We start from the raw sequence: 20605 nt of genomic DNA, 5'->3' as shown, positions 1-20605 counted from the left end.
TTTTGCCCCCATGCTGAAATTTGGCTGTGGGACCCAGTCCAACGAGAACGCCAAATCATTTCGCCTCAGCTCTAACTGTGGCCAAAGCTTAACACTGTGTTAAGTCGTGCTTCAAAATTACCTGACAGTAATTTTGCTCACCTCTTTGTATGTATGTGTGTACCTTTCAGGCCCGAGCAAAACAGGTCTTGGCTTTGTTAAAAGAAAAAAATGGCTTGCAGCTTTTAAAGACGCAACCTTGTTTTATCCCATTTAACTTTGATCAGTACCCCTGTTGAGCATGCGCCAGTGTCTACCAGCTGTGCCCCTTCTGCTGTGCCGCCTGCTTCAGCCAATCAGCCTTCTGCTGCCGCTCACAGTGCCCCTCATCAGATGACCCTGCCGTCAGCCGCGGCCACTTCCATGGTGCACGACTCCATCTCGTCTTCTTGCCAAAGGTAATACTTTGTGCCTGTTTGCTTCACCTGTTGGCTTAGATGTGTGTAACATGGTTGGGAAGAGAATGAGGGGAGGAGTGGGGGAAGAGAGGAAGAAAACGGAGGATACTGGGGGGGAGATAACTATTTACCAAATTATCTGTAAGATTTATGAAGTGCTTAAATCAAAGCGCATTCTGAGCAGAGTACGTATTAAAACCTTGGTTGAAACACATTTAAAATCCACAAAATGGATTAAAAATATATACCCAGAATAATCATCAAAAAACACACAGATAAAATCAGTAAAACCAAAACAGCTAGCTAAATCGCCATATTTTTCGCTCTATAAGACGCACCAGACCATAAGACGCACCTAGTTTTTGGAGGAGGAAAACAAGGAAAAAAAATATTCTGAATCCCAGAAGCCAGAACAGCAAGAGGGATCGCTGTGCAGTGATCCCTCTTGCTGTTCTGGCTTCTGGGATAGCCACGTGAAGCTTCTTCAGGGCAGCGGGATGAAGACTCCCCCTGCCCTGAAGAGGCTTCGCACGGCGAAGACAGAAGCCAGAACAGCAAGAGGGATCGCTGCGCAGCGATCCCTCTTACTGTTCTGGCTTCTGGGATAGCTGTGCAGCCTGCATTTGTTCCATAAGATGCACACACATTTCCCCTTACTTTTTAGAAGGGGGGAAAGTGTGTCTTATAGAGCAAAAAATACAGTATATGTATGTGTAGGACAGGCCTCGTTGTCTTGGAATAGACATTTCTGTGAGCAAGGAAAAATTATTTGAAAGCAATTTAGATCCAGAGCAGCAAAACAAATCAGAGGGGCTTGAAATTCTCTTTCTCCCCAAGTTCAACAGATGCTGTGGGAAAACACAGAGCTGTTGAAAATAAGTGGGCACTGACCCATTAAGTAACCTTTTTGTAAAAGTGGAATATAAGTGGAATAAATCCATTTGGGGGTTTTAAAAAAAAATATTTTGTAACTTCAGTGTTATCTGCTTCCAAGGCGGATAACTGAAATTACAGCAATTGGTGAGGTATGAGGGATATATTGCATGGCAGTTCCAGCAAGAAATTGTTACCGTATTTTTTGCACCATAACACTCACTTTTTTCCTCCTAAAAAGTAAGGGGAAATGTCTGTGCGTGTTATGGAGGGAATGCCTATGGGTGGCATGCCTACGGATTTTCCTCCTCTAAAAACTACATGCGTGTTATGGTCGGGTGCGTGTTATAGAGCGAAAAATACGGTAATTTAAAAGCAGCTGGTGCCTACGAGGATTCTGAATATGTATGTTTTTCCCTATAGCCCTGGCAAAGGAATAGTGCTCAGGTAGTGTTCACAGCAAACCTAAGAGAGAAGGGCTTGCATGAAGAAGGTCTCAGGTTCATTCCACAAGTGGGGTTTGACATGTCCCCTGTCTGAAACCCTGGAGAGCTGCTGCCAGTCAGTGAAACACCATTCCACACACAGAATTTCCCTTCCGGCCTTCTCTTCCACCTGCTGTATCAAGCAGGATTTCAGTTGGGTCTGGCCACAAATAGGGAGAAACAATGTACTCGCCAGGTGGGAGGTGCAGGAGAAGACCTGACCATGCTGCTTGGCCCGCCCCACATTCACCACAAGCACATTTTGAGTCTGGATAGAAAAGAAGCTGTCTCACGCCATACACCAAAGGCCGTGTGAACTACTTTCTAATAAAGTTCTCCTGTCCTGTTGATCTCACACCTGACATCTGGATCCTGCTCCCCTGTTGCACAGTAAAGGAACAGCCATGATATGTCCTGAGCCATAAGATTTGGATTCACAGACTTGGATTTCCAGCTGTTTTGGACTACACTTCCCATCATCCCTTGTCCTGCTAGCTAGGGATGATGGGAGTTGTAGTCCAAAAACAACTAGAGACCCAAGTTTGGGAAACACTGCATTCGAGTGTTTCAGAGAGCCAAATAATAGCGCTGTAGCAGCTAGGGCCTTTCTCTAGTTGAATCATTCATAATCATTCTTATCTTGACCCCACATGTTCTCTTTTTCCCTTGTAATGTCAGGCGTTCAGTCATAGTAACAAAGCAATACTTTTGTCTTCTGACATTTACTAAAAGATGATACTAAACAGCAGTGCTTTTTTCTGGGGGTACGCTGGGGTACGCATGCCCCTAAACATTTTGTGAATCTTTGTACTTTTGTCCATTTACTTTATTTATTTTTCCCAATTTGAACTATAAAATGGTGATTTTCTTGAGTCAAAATGAGAGTGCCCCTAAACATTTGGGGGGGGGGAGCACTGCTTAACAGTCCTGAAACAGAAAAATGAGAACCACCCATGTGGGCTAATAATCAATTGGCTTTAAATGCAAGGCTTTAATGGACTTCCTGAGATTGAGTGTACTAAATAGGTTTTGACTCAGCAACAGTTAAACATACTCCTGTGGAAAGGGAATCATGAATTTAAGAAACTTTAATCTTTTTTTGCAATATTGACATCCTTAACAAACCTTGCGCTTTTTTTTTTTAACCTGGAAACCATGCACAGTCAGACTTGCCCAGTTCTCTCAGATTATTCCAAATTTCAAACCTGTTTTCCATTGCATTAAAAAAAAACACACCAACTTTTGTCTTTTTTTTATTTAGCGTCAGTCACCAGTCTTCTACTTCCATCACCTGCCAGTCCAAAAAGAGGTATAAAGTGCGCCGCCTTTTTGCAGATGCTAATCAATTAGTGCGCTGCTTTCCGTTTGCCAATTGATGGTTAGCAAAGCATTAATCTAAATAATTTTCTCATTCTCAGCAGTGGTTTTCCTTTTCTCTGACAACTAATAGTTTCCAACTGTACATGCTGTCTAAACCTGCTGCAATCTGCCGCAGATGCAATCACAGTTGCTTTCAGTGTTGCTGAGCTTTTCTTTGAAACTGTCACCAGTATCTAAACTGTTCTCTTCAAAAAAAAAAACACAGTCCCTCATCAACGTTTTAACTTTCTCCAGCAGAAATGCCAACTGATATCTTCCTACAGCTGACCTAACTTTGCTAAAAAAACCTTTTATATTAATGAAGCAGCGGGCTTTTCTCTCTCTCTCTCTCTTTCAGGAGCCTCTTCGTCACTGCAGATTCTAATCCGCATTCCTATTTTGGCTGTATTGCTGGATGTTATCTTTTTTATTATATGAATTGTGATGCTGGGAGTTTTTGTCTTTGTATAACACTGTTTTTCTCCCTTTTTAATTTTCTTGAGGAAATGTACATTTCCTATGTAAACAGTACAGTCGTACCTTGGAAGTCAAACGGAATCCATTCTGGAAGACCGTTTGACTTCCAAAACGTTTGAAAACCAAAGTGCGGCTTCTGATTGGCTGCAGGAAGCCATGGAAGCCCGGTCAGACATTTGGCTTTGAAAAGTAGTTTGCAAACTGGAACAGTCACTTCCGGGTTTGCGACATTCGGGAGCCAAAACGTTTAGGAACTAAGCTGTTTGACTTCCAAGGTACGACTGTACACTGTGACCTAATTTATTACACTAAAAAAAAAATAATTTAAAATTACACTATGTAATTACGGTAAGCAATATATGACACCCTTACAGCTAGACGGCTCTGAGGGTGGTTTAAAAAAATTAAATGAGCCTGTTTACCTGTGTAGAGGTTTGGTTGTGTAACAAACTCCCCTTTTGACCCCTGTCTGGACAACTAAATGGCCCTGGCAGTGACTACAGAAGCTGCCCACCTTTAGTTTATACTAAGTGCAATACCTTGTTAGTTGTTGATCTGAAGTCTGCCAGGTACTGCTTCTGATCCAGTTGCCACCCCACCCCCATCCCCGGTGCAAAAAGAGAGGATAGCCTCAAGGTCTCTTGGTCAGAAACATCCTTTACTTCCACTCTGAAAGGGAGCCTGCCAATGTCTTCAATCTGAGCAAAGTGCAACTGCAGCAGGATGTAGCCTGACATTTCCTGACCAAACTACTGGAGTGGGGTGCAGCCTAAACGGCCTCTGTCTGCTATACCTGAAGGAGCATCTCCACCCCCATCATTCAGTCCAGACACTGAGGTCCAGCACCGAGGGCCTTCTGGCGGTTCCCTCACTGCGAGAAGTGAAGTTATACAGGGAACCAGGCAGAGGGCCTTCTCAGCACCTGCCCTGTGGAATGCCCTCCCATCAGATGCCAAGGAAATAAACAACTATCTGACATTTAAAAGACATCTGAAAGCAGCCCTGTATAGGGAAGTTTGTAATGTTTGATACTTTATCATGCTTTTAATATTCTGTTGGGAGCAGCTGGGGAAACCAAGCCAGATGGGTAGGGTACTAACAACAACAACAACAACAGCAACAATTCGACACCAGGAAGGAGATGGCTACTCTAGATCTTCCTTGGTGGCTTCACTGTTCCCACTGAAATGAGTTCAGTTGAAATGGATCCCCCCCCCCACTCCACTTTAAGAAACTCTCTTGTAACTACTTTAAATCACCGTCTCCCATGTGCACCATACGTGACATTCCCAAGTCAGTGAACTGGCAAGAACAGTCACAAGGCAAGCTCACTTGGTAGAGCATGAGACTCTCAATGTCAGGGTCATGTGTTTGAGCCCCACATTGGGCAAAAGATTCCTGCATTGCAGGGGTTGTACTAGATCACCGTTTGGGTCCCTTCCATGATTCTATGAAATGCACCCCACCTTTACCCATCTTCCCTGGAATCTGAAGCAATGGACCATTTCCCCCATTGAAATCTCACCTTTTTCTATGGGGCTAGCCATATTTAGCAGCCCTAAGAGTTCTCCAATGTAATGTTTTGCAGATGTGCTAAGAGCAACCTAATGCCTCTCCTTTATTAAATATGTTTTCAACCCAGTCTTTTAAAACACCAGCATTAGAAGTACATGCTGGCTGTACTGAGTTTTAAGGTAACAATCTCTCCATCCTTGCCTCCGGAACTTTCTGGTAGGCTCTCACAACATTCTATGGAAGCCACCATTCAACAGATGCTTCATCGGTCTTAATCCTGTGGTATATATGCATGAATTGCTCACAGCTTTGCTTTGGTTTTAGAGGCCCAGGCCAATCTTACACATCAGCTCCAGCTTCCCACAGCCCTGCTCCTTACCCAGGCTACAGCGAAGCCCCGGCTCCTGCCTCAAAGCCCAGAGTTGTCACCACTGCCAGCATCAGGCCTTCAGTCTATCAGCCAGGTAAGGAGACTTTGGACTGCCAACACAAGGGGCTGCCTTTTGCTACATCAGATACTACAGAGCAGTGTTGCCCAAACTTGGGTCTCCAGCTGTTTTTGGACTACAACTCCCATCATTCCTAGCTAACAGGACCAGTTGTCAGGGATGATGGGAATTGTAGTCTAAAACCAACTAGAGACCCAAATTTGAGAAACACTGGTAGAGAGCTTGCTTAGAAGGCATTATCGACATAGTGAGTCAGGTACTTGACTGGTCCACAACTCACATTTTCTGTCATTTTTGTTTACTATGTCTATCTGCTGCCTTTCTACCGATGCAGCCAAGGTCATTTACAGTTTAAAATAATGGCAAATAAGCATGTTATAAAAGTGGGGGCGGGGGAGGAATGAGGAAAATAAGAACATTCAGTACAAATTCATACAACATGTTTCAAAACTGGGGAAATGACCAGGTTTACTGAGGCAGACAGTTCTGGGAAGGAGGAGCCAAATGGCAATTGGTCTGAGCCAAGCCAATGGAATGGGCCTTGTTTTTGGCTCTCCTTTGGAAACAGACAGGTGAAATTGTTTTGTTTTTTTTATTAAGTATTTTGCATTCCCATTTTCAGTGCTATTTTTCTAGAAAAAGAGGTGCCAGAACTCTTTTTGGATGAAGGGTGGTATACAAATGTAATACATTATTATTATTATTATTATTATTATTATTATTATTATTATTATTATTTGATTATCAGGAGCTCAGAAAGAACAGCCAGGGAATTTTGCTGTTGCCTTGCCTTGCCCTGTTGACAGGGTTGCGAGGAGGTTCTTCACATCCTGAGTGTCTTGTAGTGTTGTTGGACTACAACTCCCATCATTCCTAGCCAGCATGACCAGTGGTCAGGAATGATGGGAGTTGTAGTTCAAGAACATCTGGGGACCCAAGGTTGAGAAAGGCTGCCTAGTCCTTCACTCCCCCCCTCCCATTTTTGTGCCTACAGGACATCCGTTCCACTAATAGAGACAGCCAGTGATTAGAGTGTTGGACTGTGGGGAGACCCAGGTTCAACTCCCACTCCACCACAATGCAAACTGTGCAAACATGGGCCAGTCACGTTCTAGTAGTATATGGTTACCAGATTTTTTTCAATGAATCCGGGGACACTTTTTTTTTTTTTTAAGCTGAGTAGCAACAGGGAGTCAGTAGTGTTGGATGGTAAGGCAAAAGACCCTGGGCCCAAGCACACATGCATATTGTATAAAGATGCAAAGCCCTTCTTTCACACCCTGTGAAACATAAATGCGCAGAGTTTTATTAAAAACTGGGCAACAGTGCGCCGCCTGCCCGTAACTCCTGAGCCTTCCCCGATCCCCTTCCCCCTTTGTTTTGACAGATCAGGAGAGTCACTGGCGGGCGACCATTGCCCAGGAGAGGCCAACCCTGGGAAACGTGGCAGTGGCTGCTGTAGTGTAGGGGAAATGGTGGGTGCCACGGCAGCTGGCTCCGGGCTGCTGAGGCTGCCACTGCCATGTTTCCCGGGGACAGATTTGCAAATCTGGGGGCATTCCGAGGACGGAATATGTCCGGGGACAGATTTGCAAATCCAGGGACTGGATCCGGGAACCGGGGACGTCTGGTAACCCTATAGTAGTATAACCTACCTCACATGGTCATGGTGAGGATAAAATGGGGAAGGGGAGAACTGTGAAGGCCACCTTGAGCTCCTTGAAAGGAAGAGGGGGGACGTGAAAATAACATAAAAATAGCAGCTTTACAGGCAACAGCTGAAAATCTGCCTTGAAATATAAATGCTCTTATGCTTCACTTCAAATGATTGCTGTGGCTCCTTGGTGGTATCGAATTGCCAGTAAGAATTCTTACATAGCTTAGCAATCGTTTGATGTCCTTTGGTTTACTTTAAAATAAAACAAGACACCCTCAGCATGCTTTTGGGAACCTAATCGCTTTTTCAGAAATCTGTCGTAGGATTGCAGGTTGCCGTTTCCGAATCCAGTCACAAGGTGGCAGGATGCCCTAGTTCTTTTCCTAGTTTTGTCAGAACGCTGAGCAATCTACAGACTGACTGCTGTTTCAACTCCCAGGCAGCAGGACTGGAGCAGATTCAGATGTCAGGAGTGGGCCTGACATGCTGTCAGAAAGAGGTGACAGTCTCTTTCAGCCCTTTCCCTGGAGGTGGGTCGCTGTCAGGAAAGACAAGCAACTCCACTGTACTGCAAGCAGCTTCTTGGAAGAATTTGAGAAGCTGCTTGCAATACAGTGTGAGAAGCTGCCAGGAAAAGGAAGGGAGGATCCCATAAGCCTTTGCACTTGTCTGAACGGGCTCCAGTTGCAGATGTGCAGGCAGTCTCGTTCAGTGGGTAGCTATGCGTATTTCTGGCCAGGATGAAATTGATACTTAAAACAAAAATTACTCTGGAGTCATTTTGAAATGAGCTTGTGATCCCCCTCCCCCTTATTGTCTGTCTTGTTAATAGCATACACTCCAACATTTCTGAAGAAGAAATTGGGGGGGACACACCCCGACTTGTCCTTTGCCACCGCACCGCTCGCATCCTTGCACCCCCCAAAATCCACTGCCAAAGCTTACCCGCCCACTGCCTTGCCAACTCAAGTGTGTGCATGTCCCGCCACTGCACAGAACCCCACACTGCCGCACACCTGCCACTGTGGCCACAAACACATGAGGAGGGCCACAGCGGCGTACTTCTGGAAGTGGCACTGTATTTCAGGAATCAACGGCCCTCCTTGTCCGTGTGTGCCAGCCGGCAGCGGCAAAGTGTGGAACCAAAACACATGTCTTTTGGTTCCGCACTCTTTTGGTCCCCCTTGGCTGAAATGGTAGGATACTCTGGGATTGAATCAGAAGCGAGGGTGGCTTCTGTAATTCCAGGATGTACCCGTAAAAATGGGACAGTTGGAGGGCCTGTAACAAGAGAGTTAGAATTTTAGTGTTTTAGCAGTTACATTTAACTTACTGTGTTTTTATTGTTGTTAATATGCCGTGCTTTAACCTGCCTTAGGGTTGTGAATCAAAAGAGGGTGCGCTAGAAACTGAAATAATAATAATAATAATAATAATAATAATAATAATAATAATAATAGGATAGGATGAACCTCACTTAAGGCCCTAGGTGGGGATCATATTTTAAAGTGTTCTCTTACCTATTTATTTTTAAAACCTCATTGAAAGCAGAAAGCTAGGACAATCAGGATCACGTTGGGCTACAACCTTTCTCGCTTACTTGCTAGCTTTTTATTTATCGGGTATTTTTCCTTACAAGGGGGAGCATTAAAAACGGCATTCCCTCACCTGCAGCCTAAATATAATCCGTTCCAGCCATCCTGTCACATGTATAAACCAAACTGACTTCTCTGCATGGGGGGCAATTTTGACATGAGGGCACTTGAAATTAAGCAGCTCTGCACCAACACCATCTCTCATGGACAGTCTGAGACGCTGCTGTTATGTGCAAGGGGGCAGTACCATCCAAGTACCCCCATGCCTGAAATGCTTTGAAGTGAGAGAAATTGAAATTAAATTAGATATGTAAAAAAAGAAAAGAAAAACCACCCATCCTGTTTTGCAGTTCTCAGCAAACTTACCTGGGAGTGGATAAAAGGAAAGGAAAATATTTAAGCCAAAAAATCGACTTACCTGTGAGTAAGTCCAACTGAACACAGTTGGCTTACTTCTGACTAAACTTGCTGAGGGATGCACTGTATAATCAGAATGTAGGAGATCCTTCTTCAAGGATAGATGATAGATAGATGATAGATATAGATAGATGATAGATAGATAGATAGATAGATAGATAGATAGATAGATAGATAGATAGAGATAGATAGATAGATAGATAGATAGATAGATAGATAGAGATAGATAGATAGATAGATAGATAGATAGATAGATAGATAGATAGATAGATGATAGATAGATGATAGATAGATTAGATGATAGATAGATAGATGATGATAGATAGATAGATAGATGATAGATGATAGATAGATAGATAGATAGATAGATAGATAGATAGATAGATATAGATGCAGCTAATGTGGAATGGATCTAACTCTAAAGGAAGCTTTGCTATGCAAGAGCACTTCATACAGGAATGTGTTCCTTACAGGTCCTTGTGTAGCAAAGTTTAGGCTGCTGGGCCTTGGAATGCTCAGAGAACAAAGGCATTTGTCATAGTCAATAGCAACACTATTCTCCAAGTTAAAACATTAACCAGAAACCAGGAGCTTCTGCACGGAATCTGGCAGTCTGCTCCACGATGTGATGGTTTGTCAAGGCTGAGCCAGTGGCAGCAGTCAGAGGTGAACCAATGAATACAGAAAAGCACACATGAGCGAGGAAGAGCTCGTAGCGCAGGCAAGAGGCCAGCTGACCCAGGAAGCCTTTCATAACACTTTTGGTTTAATGTCCAGCATGAGCGGGTGGGGCTAGTTTGGAGTTTGAAAATACACCACATAAAATGCATTAGTTGGGGTTGCCATATTTGGAAGAGCAAAAAAAGAGGACCCATTTGCCGACTTCTACTTTAAACTGTTGATCACTAAGACAACTCTCATTTTAGATACCTGTGAAAACTTCCAGGATGTGTCCTGAAAAAAGAGGACAGGTGGCAACCCTTTTCTTAGGATGTGGATAGGTGTGATGAGGCATCTCTTCTCCCCCTCGCATTACTCAGATGACCAAAGTTTGTCAAGGCTAGGCCTGAAAGTTGAGCTCTCTCTCTCCCACACTAGGAGTGCCATTTAGATAGTCCCACCCCTCACCCCATTTAAAATACATTGATTTTTTTAAAGACTTTAAATATATCTGTGTGCACATTCTCATACCCTCCAACATTTCTCTGATGAAAATAGGGACGTTCTCTTCCATAATAATAATAATTTTTATAAATTTATATCCCACCCATCTGACTGGGTTGCCCCGGCCACTCTGGGAGGCTTCCAACATATATAAAAACATAATAAAACATTAAACATTTCTTTTTTAAAAAAAAAAAAACCTTCCCTATACAGGGCTGCATTCAGGTGTCTTCTAAAGGTTGTACAGTGGTACCTCGGGTTAAGTATTTAATTCGTTCCGTAGGGCCGAACCTGAAACTGTTCTTAACCTGAAGCACCACTTTAGCTAATGGGGCCTCCTGTTGCCGCCGTGCCATCGGAGCACGATTTCTGTTCTCATCCTGAAGGAAAGTTCTTAACCTGAAGCACTATTTCTGGGTTAGCAGAGTCTGTAACCTGAAGCGTATGTAACCTGAAGCGTATGTAACCCAAGGTACCACTGTATAGTTACTTATCTCCTTGACTTGGGGGTCGCATAACTCCATACCCTCCAGCATATCTCCAGTGAAAACAGGGTCATCCTAAGGAAAAGCGGGACATTCCAGGATCAAATCAGAAAGCAGGATGGCTTCTGTAAATCCAGGACTGTCCCTGGAAATAGGTGCGCTTGGAGGGTCTGCATTTTACTTTCAAAGTACATTCTTTCCCTCAGAGAATTCTGGGCTTCATAGTTTATTTAAGTGTTGCTAGGAAATGTAATTGTGAAAAGTAAACTCCAGTGCCCAGAATCTGAGGGAAATAATGTGTTTCAAATGAGCTCTAAAGGCATAGCATGTACACAGGCCTAGGGAGAACCTTCACACACACACACACACACACACACACACACATTGCATGCACGTAGAGCTGTTTTCACAGGCTCCAGAACCCTGATTTTCTTTTTCAGGGTTTGTGGTTGTGGAACGGGAACCCTTTGTGTGCACACCTCTGAAATGAACACACTTGGCGGGAGAGCAGGGGCTGCTGCCATGATCCCGCTCCTCCCTCCACCCCCGATGTTGAATGTGTGATAGGGGATCCACACTGTGGTGTATATATAAATGACACAATGAGATAGAGGTATGATTTCATGTTCAAATGAGTGAGCACTGATTCTTGGAGGTGGTGGCAGGGAGGGAGGGAGGGGAAACCAGGAACGCTACCAACTCAAGAAAATCACATTGTTTAATTACAGAGCGTGGAGGTGGGAGGCTTTTGAACTTGGCAATTAGAGATGAAATATCGCCCTCTAATTTTTACTGACTTAATAAATACCATGAGACAGAAATAGCAGGGCCCTGGGGCTTAGGGTGATTGTGATGGGGGGCAGGCGGGCAGGGGATTTGATTCAGATATCTTTAAACTCTGTTTACCTTTACCGCATGAAAAAGATGAAGCCTGGAGCTAAGGTGGAGGGTGCCTGCTTGCGAAGCAGGGATATTTGTAGTTGCTGCTGGGGAAATGGGGAGGGAAAACCAAACAGAAGGGGGTTTTGTTTTTAAAATATGGGCGAGAAGGAAGAACAGAGCGTGAGACAAGATTTTATTGGGTGCCCGTCAAGAATGCTTATCTAAAACAAGCTTGTTATTGACAGAGCAAGAATCAGACTTGGCACATGTACACACCGTGCCTTTAATGCACATACAAAACACACGGTTTCCCTCAAAGAATTCTGGGCATTGTAGTTTACTCCCCTCCCTCCACACACAGTTACAGCTCCCAGCAGCCCTTAACAAACTGCAGTGCCCAGAATTCTTTGAGGAAAAGAACATGTTTCGAATGTAGCAAAAAGTGGCCACTGTCATCTTTCCTTCCTCCCTTCCTCTTTCTCCTTCTCTCACTCACACATTCACTCCCTTCTCCTTCCTAATAAAACCCCCATTCTCTCTCTCTCTCTCTCTCTCTCACACACACACACACACACACACAAAAGCCCTTCTCTCTTTTTCTTTTTCTTTTTCTTTTTCTTTTTCTTTTTCTTTTTCTTTTTCTTTTTCTCTCTCTCCTCCCTGCCCGCTACACCCCTTCTCCCTCCCCACCCCAGCTCAGCAGGCTGCCACAGAAGAGGACAGGTGGCTCTTGCCCAGAGGTCCAAGCTATCATCAGAAGGCAGCTTTTGAAATCAAGCCTGGTGCCCGGGTTAGATGGTGTTAGAGAAGGATTAGACACATTCTCTCAAAGGATAGGTCCATCTCAACAGCTATTACCCATGACAGTGAAATAGAACTTCCATGTTCAGGGGCAGCCTACCAGGTGCCACGGACACCAACAGCGGAGAGCTGTCGCTGCCCTGCCTTGTGAGCTTCCCAGGGACCACTGGGCGGCTGCATTTGGAAACAATGACCCCAGCCGGCCTCTCCCACCTGAAGTGGGGCAGTCCAGTAAGAAACAACATCACAGGCATCTGCTGATCCTATAGCTGAGCTCTCTTGATTTGCACAGCCAGGAGTGAGTTGTCAGAACGCAACTGAACTGCTGTGGCCGTAGTTCAATGCACCCCATAAAAGCACATGCCTATCTGGCAAGAGTGCAAGGAGAATGAACGCATGGCTAACCAATAGATGGAGGAAGGGTTCATTCATAGAATGTCTGCACCAGGTAAGGCTGGCAGAGCCCCTTGTCCAAAACCCTTCAGGGCCTCTGCTAGTTCCCATAGTTGCAGATGGATCCAAGGGCTGACTCGGTTTAAGGCAGCTTCCTATGTTTTTATGGAGTGGAAGGGAGGAAGAGATCCTGATTCCTTGGTGCCTGCAAAGGGTTAATTGCTGCTGCCTATTTTACGCCCTGGGCATTACAGCTGTTTGTGAATGGAGGCATTATACCTAAGGCGGAGCATAATATTAGAGCCCAGCACAATGGGGGCATTCTCAAAAGGCAGCTGGATTTCAGGAGGGACCCTATGGATCAGTGTGCATGGATGTATGTATGTATGTAGGAGGGAGGGAGGGGAGAGGTCAGGAAGCCACCAAACAATACCACAGCTGTGCGTCAAGAAGCACTAGGGAATTTAGCTGTGGCCAGCAGATCAGATCAAGCTCACACTTTGGAAAAGTGAGCAGTCTTGGAAGGGAACCAGCAACAAATAGGTGGAGGGGGGAGCAGGGAGGTCGGGTTGGAGGCAGCGCATTTCAGGAAGAAAGGCAAGCCCCAACGCTTTTAATAGAAGTAGAGAGGGACGTTAAGGGGAGGGGGTAAGAGTCAGGAAACAGCGTTATGATGGAGACAAAAATACTTTCCATTCCTGGGTGGGGGGGAATGGGGAGTCCCTGCAGCTGTCCTCCTTTCAAAAGAACTATGCAGTGCAATGCATGAGAACTGTGAGTTGCAAGCCTGTCTTTCTGGGGAATTTGCCCAGACATGTTTCTTTCTGGAGGAAGAAAAAAGTTGCTGTTTTGTTGGTTGCACAGGAACACAAAGCTTCTGCCTGGTTCAGAGGAATCAAATTGGAATAAAGCTGCTGGCACCATGTGTAGCCAAGGGGGCGGGGAGACAGGGGAGACTGCTGCCCCCCCCAAAAAAAACAGTAAAAATAAATACAAATCAATACAAATCTGAGGTTCTGCCCCCCTAACAAAAGCCTGGCTATGCCCATGCCTGGCACCCTTTTTCAATTACAGTTGGCCAAGGTGTTATTTTTTGTGTGCGTTTTCTACAGTGCTGGCTGGCACTATTGGAACTGGTAGGGTGGAAGACAGGGAGACCACCAGTAGGTGGCACCAGAGCCAATGCCAGGCAGATCCAACTTTTGCCCCCATCCTCCTCCCTACCAAGTTATATAATGACAACATTGAGACTTGAGGAGGAGGAGGAGGAAGCAAAACAGCCAGTGCCATACTCTAGACTGGATATAAATAAGGAGCCAGGAAGGTGGGGGCTGGCTGAGGTTCTGCATTCACCCTAACCAGTCTCCAACGATATACGTCCATGCGCACACATTTGCCCACCTACCTGAATTAAGCCCCCTTGAAACAGTGGGTCTTAACTTCTGACTGCACTATAGGCCACCACAACCCAAGGACTTTCCATATTTTGCTGCTGCGGATAAGAAAAGTCCTTCAGGTTTGCATATATATCAGTAGCATGCTGTCTTTATCCAAATGCACTGGATATATTTACTCCCTCCATCCTCCCTGAATAAAACCTAGCTGCTGCTGCTGCTGCTGCAATGTTACTGTAGGTGACCTTGATAATCATAGCCAAACCGAGACTCGGCAGTGGCTTTTATCGTTGATTTGGCTCCAGAGACAGGGGCTTATCTGATATCCTTGGATCAGCTGCACAGCACTTGATTTGTGATAATGGGCTGGGCGGCAGTTGGGGTCACCTGAGGCCGTTGTGGCTTGAAGGAGGTTCTGGTCAATACTGCGGCTTGCAATAGCGAAAATAAAGGCAGCTGGGTGAACACTCTTTCCTTTCCTTAACAGCAGCTCCGGCGCCAGCCCCAGTGCCTGTACACACCCAAGCTCCAAGCCAAGCGGAGCCTTCAAGCCGTCCTCCCTGGATCACGGACGACTCCTTCTCCCAGAAGTTTGCTCCGGGGAAAAGCACCACCACTGTCACCAAGCATATCCTGCCACGGGGGGCTCCGGTGCCACCCCTGCCAGCCTCGGCCCCCACGTACCTGCCTCCTTCCATCCCGGCCTCTTCCCAGGCTCCGGCAGTTGCCCGGGGAACGATTCAAAGGGCTGAGCGCTTCCCAGCCAGCAGCCGGACTCCGCTGTGCGGACACTGTAATAGCATCATCAGGTATGCCAGTGGGACTCTTCTGAGGGAGGGGGAATGGGAAAGCATCACATCGCAGAGCAATTTAGACCAGTGGGCCAGGATTCCTGTGAGGTTGAGCAGGGCTTTGGCCCTTAAGACAGGAGGAAAGACGTGTTGTCGCTGCTGCTGCTGACACACTGCTATTTCTCCCTGGACTCAAAAACTAGGCCTTGGCCATGTGCAGCCAGCACATGCTTTGTGGAAGGCTGACTTAAGGAAGGGCTAAAATACTTGTCGAACACACAGTCATGTAGAGATATGATGATAGAATTGGTGTGGCAGCTACAATCTGTAGTGGAAGGATCTCCGGAAGACAGCACAGTTGTACCTCGGAAGGCAAACGCCTTGTGAGTCAGATGTTTTGGCTCCCAAACGCTGCAAACCCGGAAGCGAGTGTTCGGTTTGCGAACATTCTTTGGAACCTGAATGTCCGACGTGGCTTCCGATTGGAGCTTCCTGCAGCCAATCGGAAGCCGCGCCTTGGTTTCTGAATGTTTTAGAAGTCGAACGGACTGTATAAAGCTAGCTTTCCCACCCTGGTGGACAGCAAAACCGGGGTGCACTGAAAAACCTGGATCAGGCAGGATGAAGAAGGAAAGCAGCCTTGAAAAGGACTTTTGAACAAGGATCTCTGCTTCAGCAAGCAGGACCCTGGAAGAGCAGAAACAGAGGGCTCCTCCACACTTCCTTCCCCCCCCCCCCAGAAAAACCTGCTATTTACTGTTGAATTGGAGCAAGCATCAATCAGGTTTTCTCCAGAGTGATGTCCGCTCCGATTTAGCGCTAAATAGGAGGTTTCCTTGGGGATAGCGGTGGGGCAAAGGCAAAACTGCCTAGTAAGCACGACACAAGCAGAAAACCGCTCAGGCACATGCTTTATAGGCATGGGACAAGGGGGCGTGTGGACAGCCCCGAAGAGAGCCCTGAAAAGGACTTCTGAACCCTTAGCAGCAAGCAGGGACCCAGAGGTGCAAACACCAGAGGCAGCGAAGGAAAAGCAGGGGAAGATGATGGAGTCAGACCCTGGGTTCTGGCTGTCAGCAGGAGGGATTTCCAGCAGCAAAGTGACCCAGCAGCAAGAGTGGTACCACACAAAGGAAACTGGGAGTAGTCTTAGAAGCCCAGTTTTTAGACCTTTTGGGGGAAGGTGTCCTTCCTTCCTAGACAGCCTTTAATTTCCTATGCCTCTTTTCACTCTGCGTTTATGGTCAGGATGCTCCCCACCCTGATAAGATTGCCTTCTGCAGAGGCAATTGCTGTTAGTCACTCTGATTAAATTTGGCCTTGGGGCACACTGTTGCAATGGGATTTTGATTGGATTTTGCCCAAAGCTAAGCTCTATGCACAAGGCAGGCAACATCTTCTCTGTTAAGGTGATCCATGGAATTGATCACCTTTCTCATGCTGCTGCTGCTGCTGCTGCTACTAGTCTCCTTACCTTGCAAAGGAGACCACGCTGAAGCCATTGAAATAATAATAATAATTCGTATAGGCCATGGGTAGGCAAACTAAGGCCCGGGGGCCGGATCTGGCCCAATCACCTTCTAAATCCGGCCCGCAGATGGTCCAGGAATCAGCGTGTTTCTACATGAGTAGAATGTGTCCTTTTATTTAAAATGTATCTCTGGGTTATTTGTAGGACATAGGAATTTGTTCTCCCCCCTCCCCCCACATAGTCCTCCCCTCCCCCAAGGTCTGAGGGACAGTGGACCGGCCCCCTGCTAAAAAAGTTTGCTGACCCCTGGTATAGGCCATACTGGAGTAGAATTTCTCCCAGGCTTTTGTATCTAGCAGCCTGCCAGCATGGTAGAGAACCAAACAATTATTATTAGCGCTTTTGGGAAATAAGACTATCTATGCATTGTCTATACAGGGACGCAGGTGGCGCTGTGGGTAAAAGCCTCAGTGCCTAGGGCTTGCCGATCGAAAGGTCGGCGGTTCAAATCCCCGCGGCGGGGTGCGCTCCCGTTGCTCGGTCCCAGCGCCTGCCAACCTAGCAGTTCGAAAGCACTCCCGGGTGCAAGTAGATAAATAGGGACCGCTTACTAGCGGGAAGGTAAACGATCTTTCCGTGTGCGGCTCTGGCTCGCCAGAGCAGCGATGTCACGCTGGCCACGTGACCCGGAAGTGTCTCCGGACAGCGCTGGCCCCTGGCCTCTAGAGTGAGATGGGCACACAACCCTAGAGTCTGTCAAGACTGGCCCATACGGGCAGGGGTACCTTTACCTTTACCTTTATGCATTGTCTATACTCAGTAGGAATATTTCACCATCTGCCCTGTTCTTATGTGCTCTTCAGAGCTGGTATGCATTCAAAACTAGGTACTTATATGCACTTAAGAATCACTAACGACAGTGGAAGCATATGCAGGGCATTTGAATTATGTCACAAGGTGTCATTTCTACTTATCTGGTTGAGAGTACAAACTGTTCTTATCCAAGGCTGAATATAAAGAAACAGCATATTTAATTATGCCTACTTTATCTAATTCTCCTGATAGCAACACTAGGTCAGCGTCATTCAGATTTTTCAGCTTGGGGCATTTCTACGTTACAGATTTGAACTTAGAAGTGATCCCTTCTTTGCAATGGCTTTTATGAATCGTAGTTTGGGAGAGATGTTTGCAATATTTTAACAGACAATTCTGAGCAAAGGCTGTTGTGGTGCCTTAGGGTTTTCCTGCTCCAAGTATCTAGCGTGAAACTGCCATGCGTTCACTCACTTTTTAAGGGGCATCTACATGGCACCATCGCCGACATGGGTGGCGCTGTGGATTAAACCACAGAACCTAGGACTTGCCGATCAGAAGGTCAGCGGTTCGAATCCCTGCGACGGGGTGAGCTCCCATTGCTCGGTCCCTGCTCCTGCCCACCTAGCAGTTCGAAAGCACACCAGTGCAAGTAGATAAATAGGTACCGCTCCGGAGGGAAGGTTTCCGTGCACTGCTCTGGTTCTCCAGAAGCAGCTTAGTCATGCTGGCCACATGACCCGGAAGCTGTACGCCGGCTCCCTCAGCCAATAAAGTGAGATGAGCACTGCAACCCCAGAGTCGGTCACGACTGGACCTAATGGTCAGAGGTCCCTTTACCTTTACCTACATGGCACCATCACCCAGTCATTGTCGTCCTGCATTTTCCCTATGGTTCTTCTGTCTTTTCTTAGGTTGCAGGAAGTCTGACTTTTTCGAGAGAATGGAAAAGTAGTGCAATCTCCATGTGTGTAGATGCTCTTCCTTCCGTTGGTGCCCCTAGAGCCAGACCACCAAACAGAAGTCTTGTGCTTTGCTGAAACTTATGCCATAATAAATATATTAGCCTTTAAGGTGCAACAAGACTCTTTTTGTTGCAACAGACTGACACAACTTCCCCTCTGGGAGGCGGTTTTTCATGACCCCCATCAAACCGTCATTTCCCAGGATTCAGTGGGGAAAGCCAGAGCAAATAAAATTATAGAAAAGCAATGCAAGGTTGTTATATAGATCTGTCCTTCGCATTTGCAACCTTTGAATGTTTCTGTCCTGCAATTTACAGGGGTCCTTTCCTGGTAGCCATGGGTCGTTCTTGGCATCCTGAGGAATTTTACTGCGCATACTGCAAGGCATCCCTGGCTGACGTCGGCTTTGTTGAGGAGCAGAACAGTGTGTACTGTGAGCGTTGCTATGAGCAATTCTTTGCCCCTACCTGTGCCAGATGCCACACCAAGATCATGGGGGTAAGTCTGCAAGCAAGCACAGCCAAATGCCAGCAGAAGACGTGTGGCAGAGTTCTGGCAGAGTTAGGCCCGCAAAGTAGCAATCAAAAAGGATGAATTGTGACCTTGCCAGCACCAGAGGTCAGGCAGTTTCTGGGCCTGTCAACCTGAGGGTGCTGTCTTGGCTTCCATTTGGTTCAGTTTCTGATCAGGTTGTAAGTAGCACAGGCTGCCCATGACTGATAGGTTTTTCTTTAAGCCAGTAAGCAAACATGCCTCTGTTCGCAAGCTGAATTTTGTTTGCTGTGAACTCCATAACTTAATCTAAGCTCATTTACTGGGTTGTTTTGCAACGCATTCATTAAAGTTAATTAAACTTGCTAACAGTGATTCACTAATGAGACATGCTACTGACCTAAATGATGGTGGGCTGTCGGCGCTAGGCGAAAAGGGCAGAGCATCAGATCAAATTGCATAATATCTGTGTAAGTATGAATTAAAAAGCTGAAAAGAGGAAGCATTTCCTATAGCACCACCTGCACATTTAAACAATTGCCTGACATGTAATTAGCTGTGGCCAGAGTGGTGCATAAATTACTCTGTGTTCTCTCTCTCTCTCTCTCTCTCTCTCTCTCTCTCCCTTTTCTCTCTCATTTGTTAAAAGCGCTCTCTAAAATGTGCAGTTAACCTGGCTATTTTTATTGTGATAGAAAAGCAGCCATGCTGGACCCCAAGCTATGCCAAAGTCATCCCCCCTCTCGCCCTCCCCACCCGCAGAGCAGGGGGTTGGTAAGAAACTGGCCTGGGCTCCAGTTGAGACTGGGGTCCTTCATGGCTGCTGTCCAAAAGCAGGTCTCTAAAGCTTGCTCAGGGTCTTGGTCCATAACTGAAATCTCTTGCCCGTCCCAGAAATACAAAATTATGTCTCTGTCAGAGGACCTTGTCTCATTGGCTCTGGGCTCCATAAATATCCTCTCGGAGCCCCAACCTTAATGGTCACCTGTGGGGCAACAGCAGTTCTGTGCTCATCCGCTTAAGGGGCTTTCTCCCCAAAATAAAAAGTGCCAGCCTAAGCTTGTATTCTCGCATCTGAAAAAGACATCTGAGCTGATGCCGGAACCTGGAGGGAGGAACTTGATTATTTTAAACTCAGATTGTAGGCCACATTGATCTTGTGCTCTTAAAGCCCACTCACTGTTTCTGGGGAAATAGGGCCTAGGAAGATGTGTTGTACAGAAGTTTTGGGCGGGTGGGAGATGCTTAATCCACACACACCCCTTTCCTACCAGCTGATTTGCCCCCCAGCCGACATTCCAGATCTGTGTCAGCTGTGGCAAAACATTTGGCAGAGCAGATTTGCGGGAGAAAGCCACTTGGGGAGGGAAGGGTTTAGCCCCCTCCCCACTCCACTTGGGCCAAGGCTTCTTCCCTCCAGTTAAGGAGGAACATATCGTCCTCCTATCCTTCACTGCCCTGGCCTGACACATCTGTCTCTCTCTCCGTGAATGCCCTTTCAGTGGTGAACAATACATCTGCTACTCTGCTTGCCTTTCAGGAAGTGATGCATGCCCTTCGGCAGACTTGGCACACAACTTGCTTTGTCTGTGCTGCCTGCAGGAAGCCATTTGGGAATAGCCTCTTCCATATGGAGGATGGAGAGCCCTACTGTGAGAAAGGTATTGCACACCCAGCTTACGCTCCTGGA

The 20605-nt window shown here is 46.3% G+C and overlaps 1 protein-coding gene across 13 annotated transcripts in view; it reads left to right on the top strand.

Moving 5' to 3' along the window:
• LDB3 (LIM domain binding 3) overlaps positions 1-20605 on the top strand; it is a 155967-nt gene that overhangs the window by 129833 nt on the left and 5529 nt on the right. For 8 of the 13 annotated variants that reach the window (XM_053388273.1, XM_053388285.1, XM_053388280.1 and 5 more), the window contains 7 exons: positions 267-437; positions 3057-3104; positions 5471-5610; positions 7692-7751; positions 14871-15192; positions 18741-18921; positions 20456-20576. In XM_053388273.1, coding sequence (XP_053244248.1) covers positions 267-437; positions 3057-3104; positions 5471-5610; positions 7692-7751; positions 14871-15192; positions 18741-18921; positions 20456-20576 — 1043 coding nt within the window. The remainder of the gene's footprint in view (positions 1-266; positions 438-3056; positions 3105-5470; positions 5611-7691; positions 7752-14870; positions 15193-18740; positions 18922-20455; positions 20577-20605) is intronic. The other 5 variants (XM_053388274.1, XM_053388276.1, XM_053388275.1 and 2 more) reach the window with 5 other exon arrangements.

The sequence above is a fragment of the Podarcis raffonei genome, chromosome 5, assembly GCF_027172205.1.
Source record: "Podarcis raffonei isolate rPodRaf1 chromosome 5, rPodRaf1.pri, whole genome shotgun sequence".
In the NCBI taxonomy this organism is placed as follows: Eukaryota; Metazoa; Chordata; class Lepidosauria; order Squamata; family Lacertidae; genus Podarcis; species Podarcis raffonei.
The sequence above is the reverse complement of the archived record's forward strand: the minus strand, read 5'-3'. Positions and strand labels throughout refer to the sequence as shown.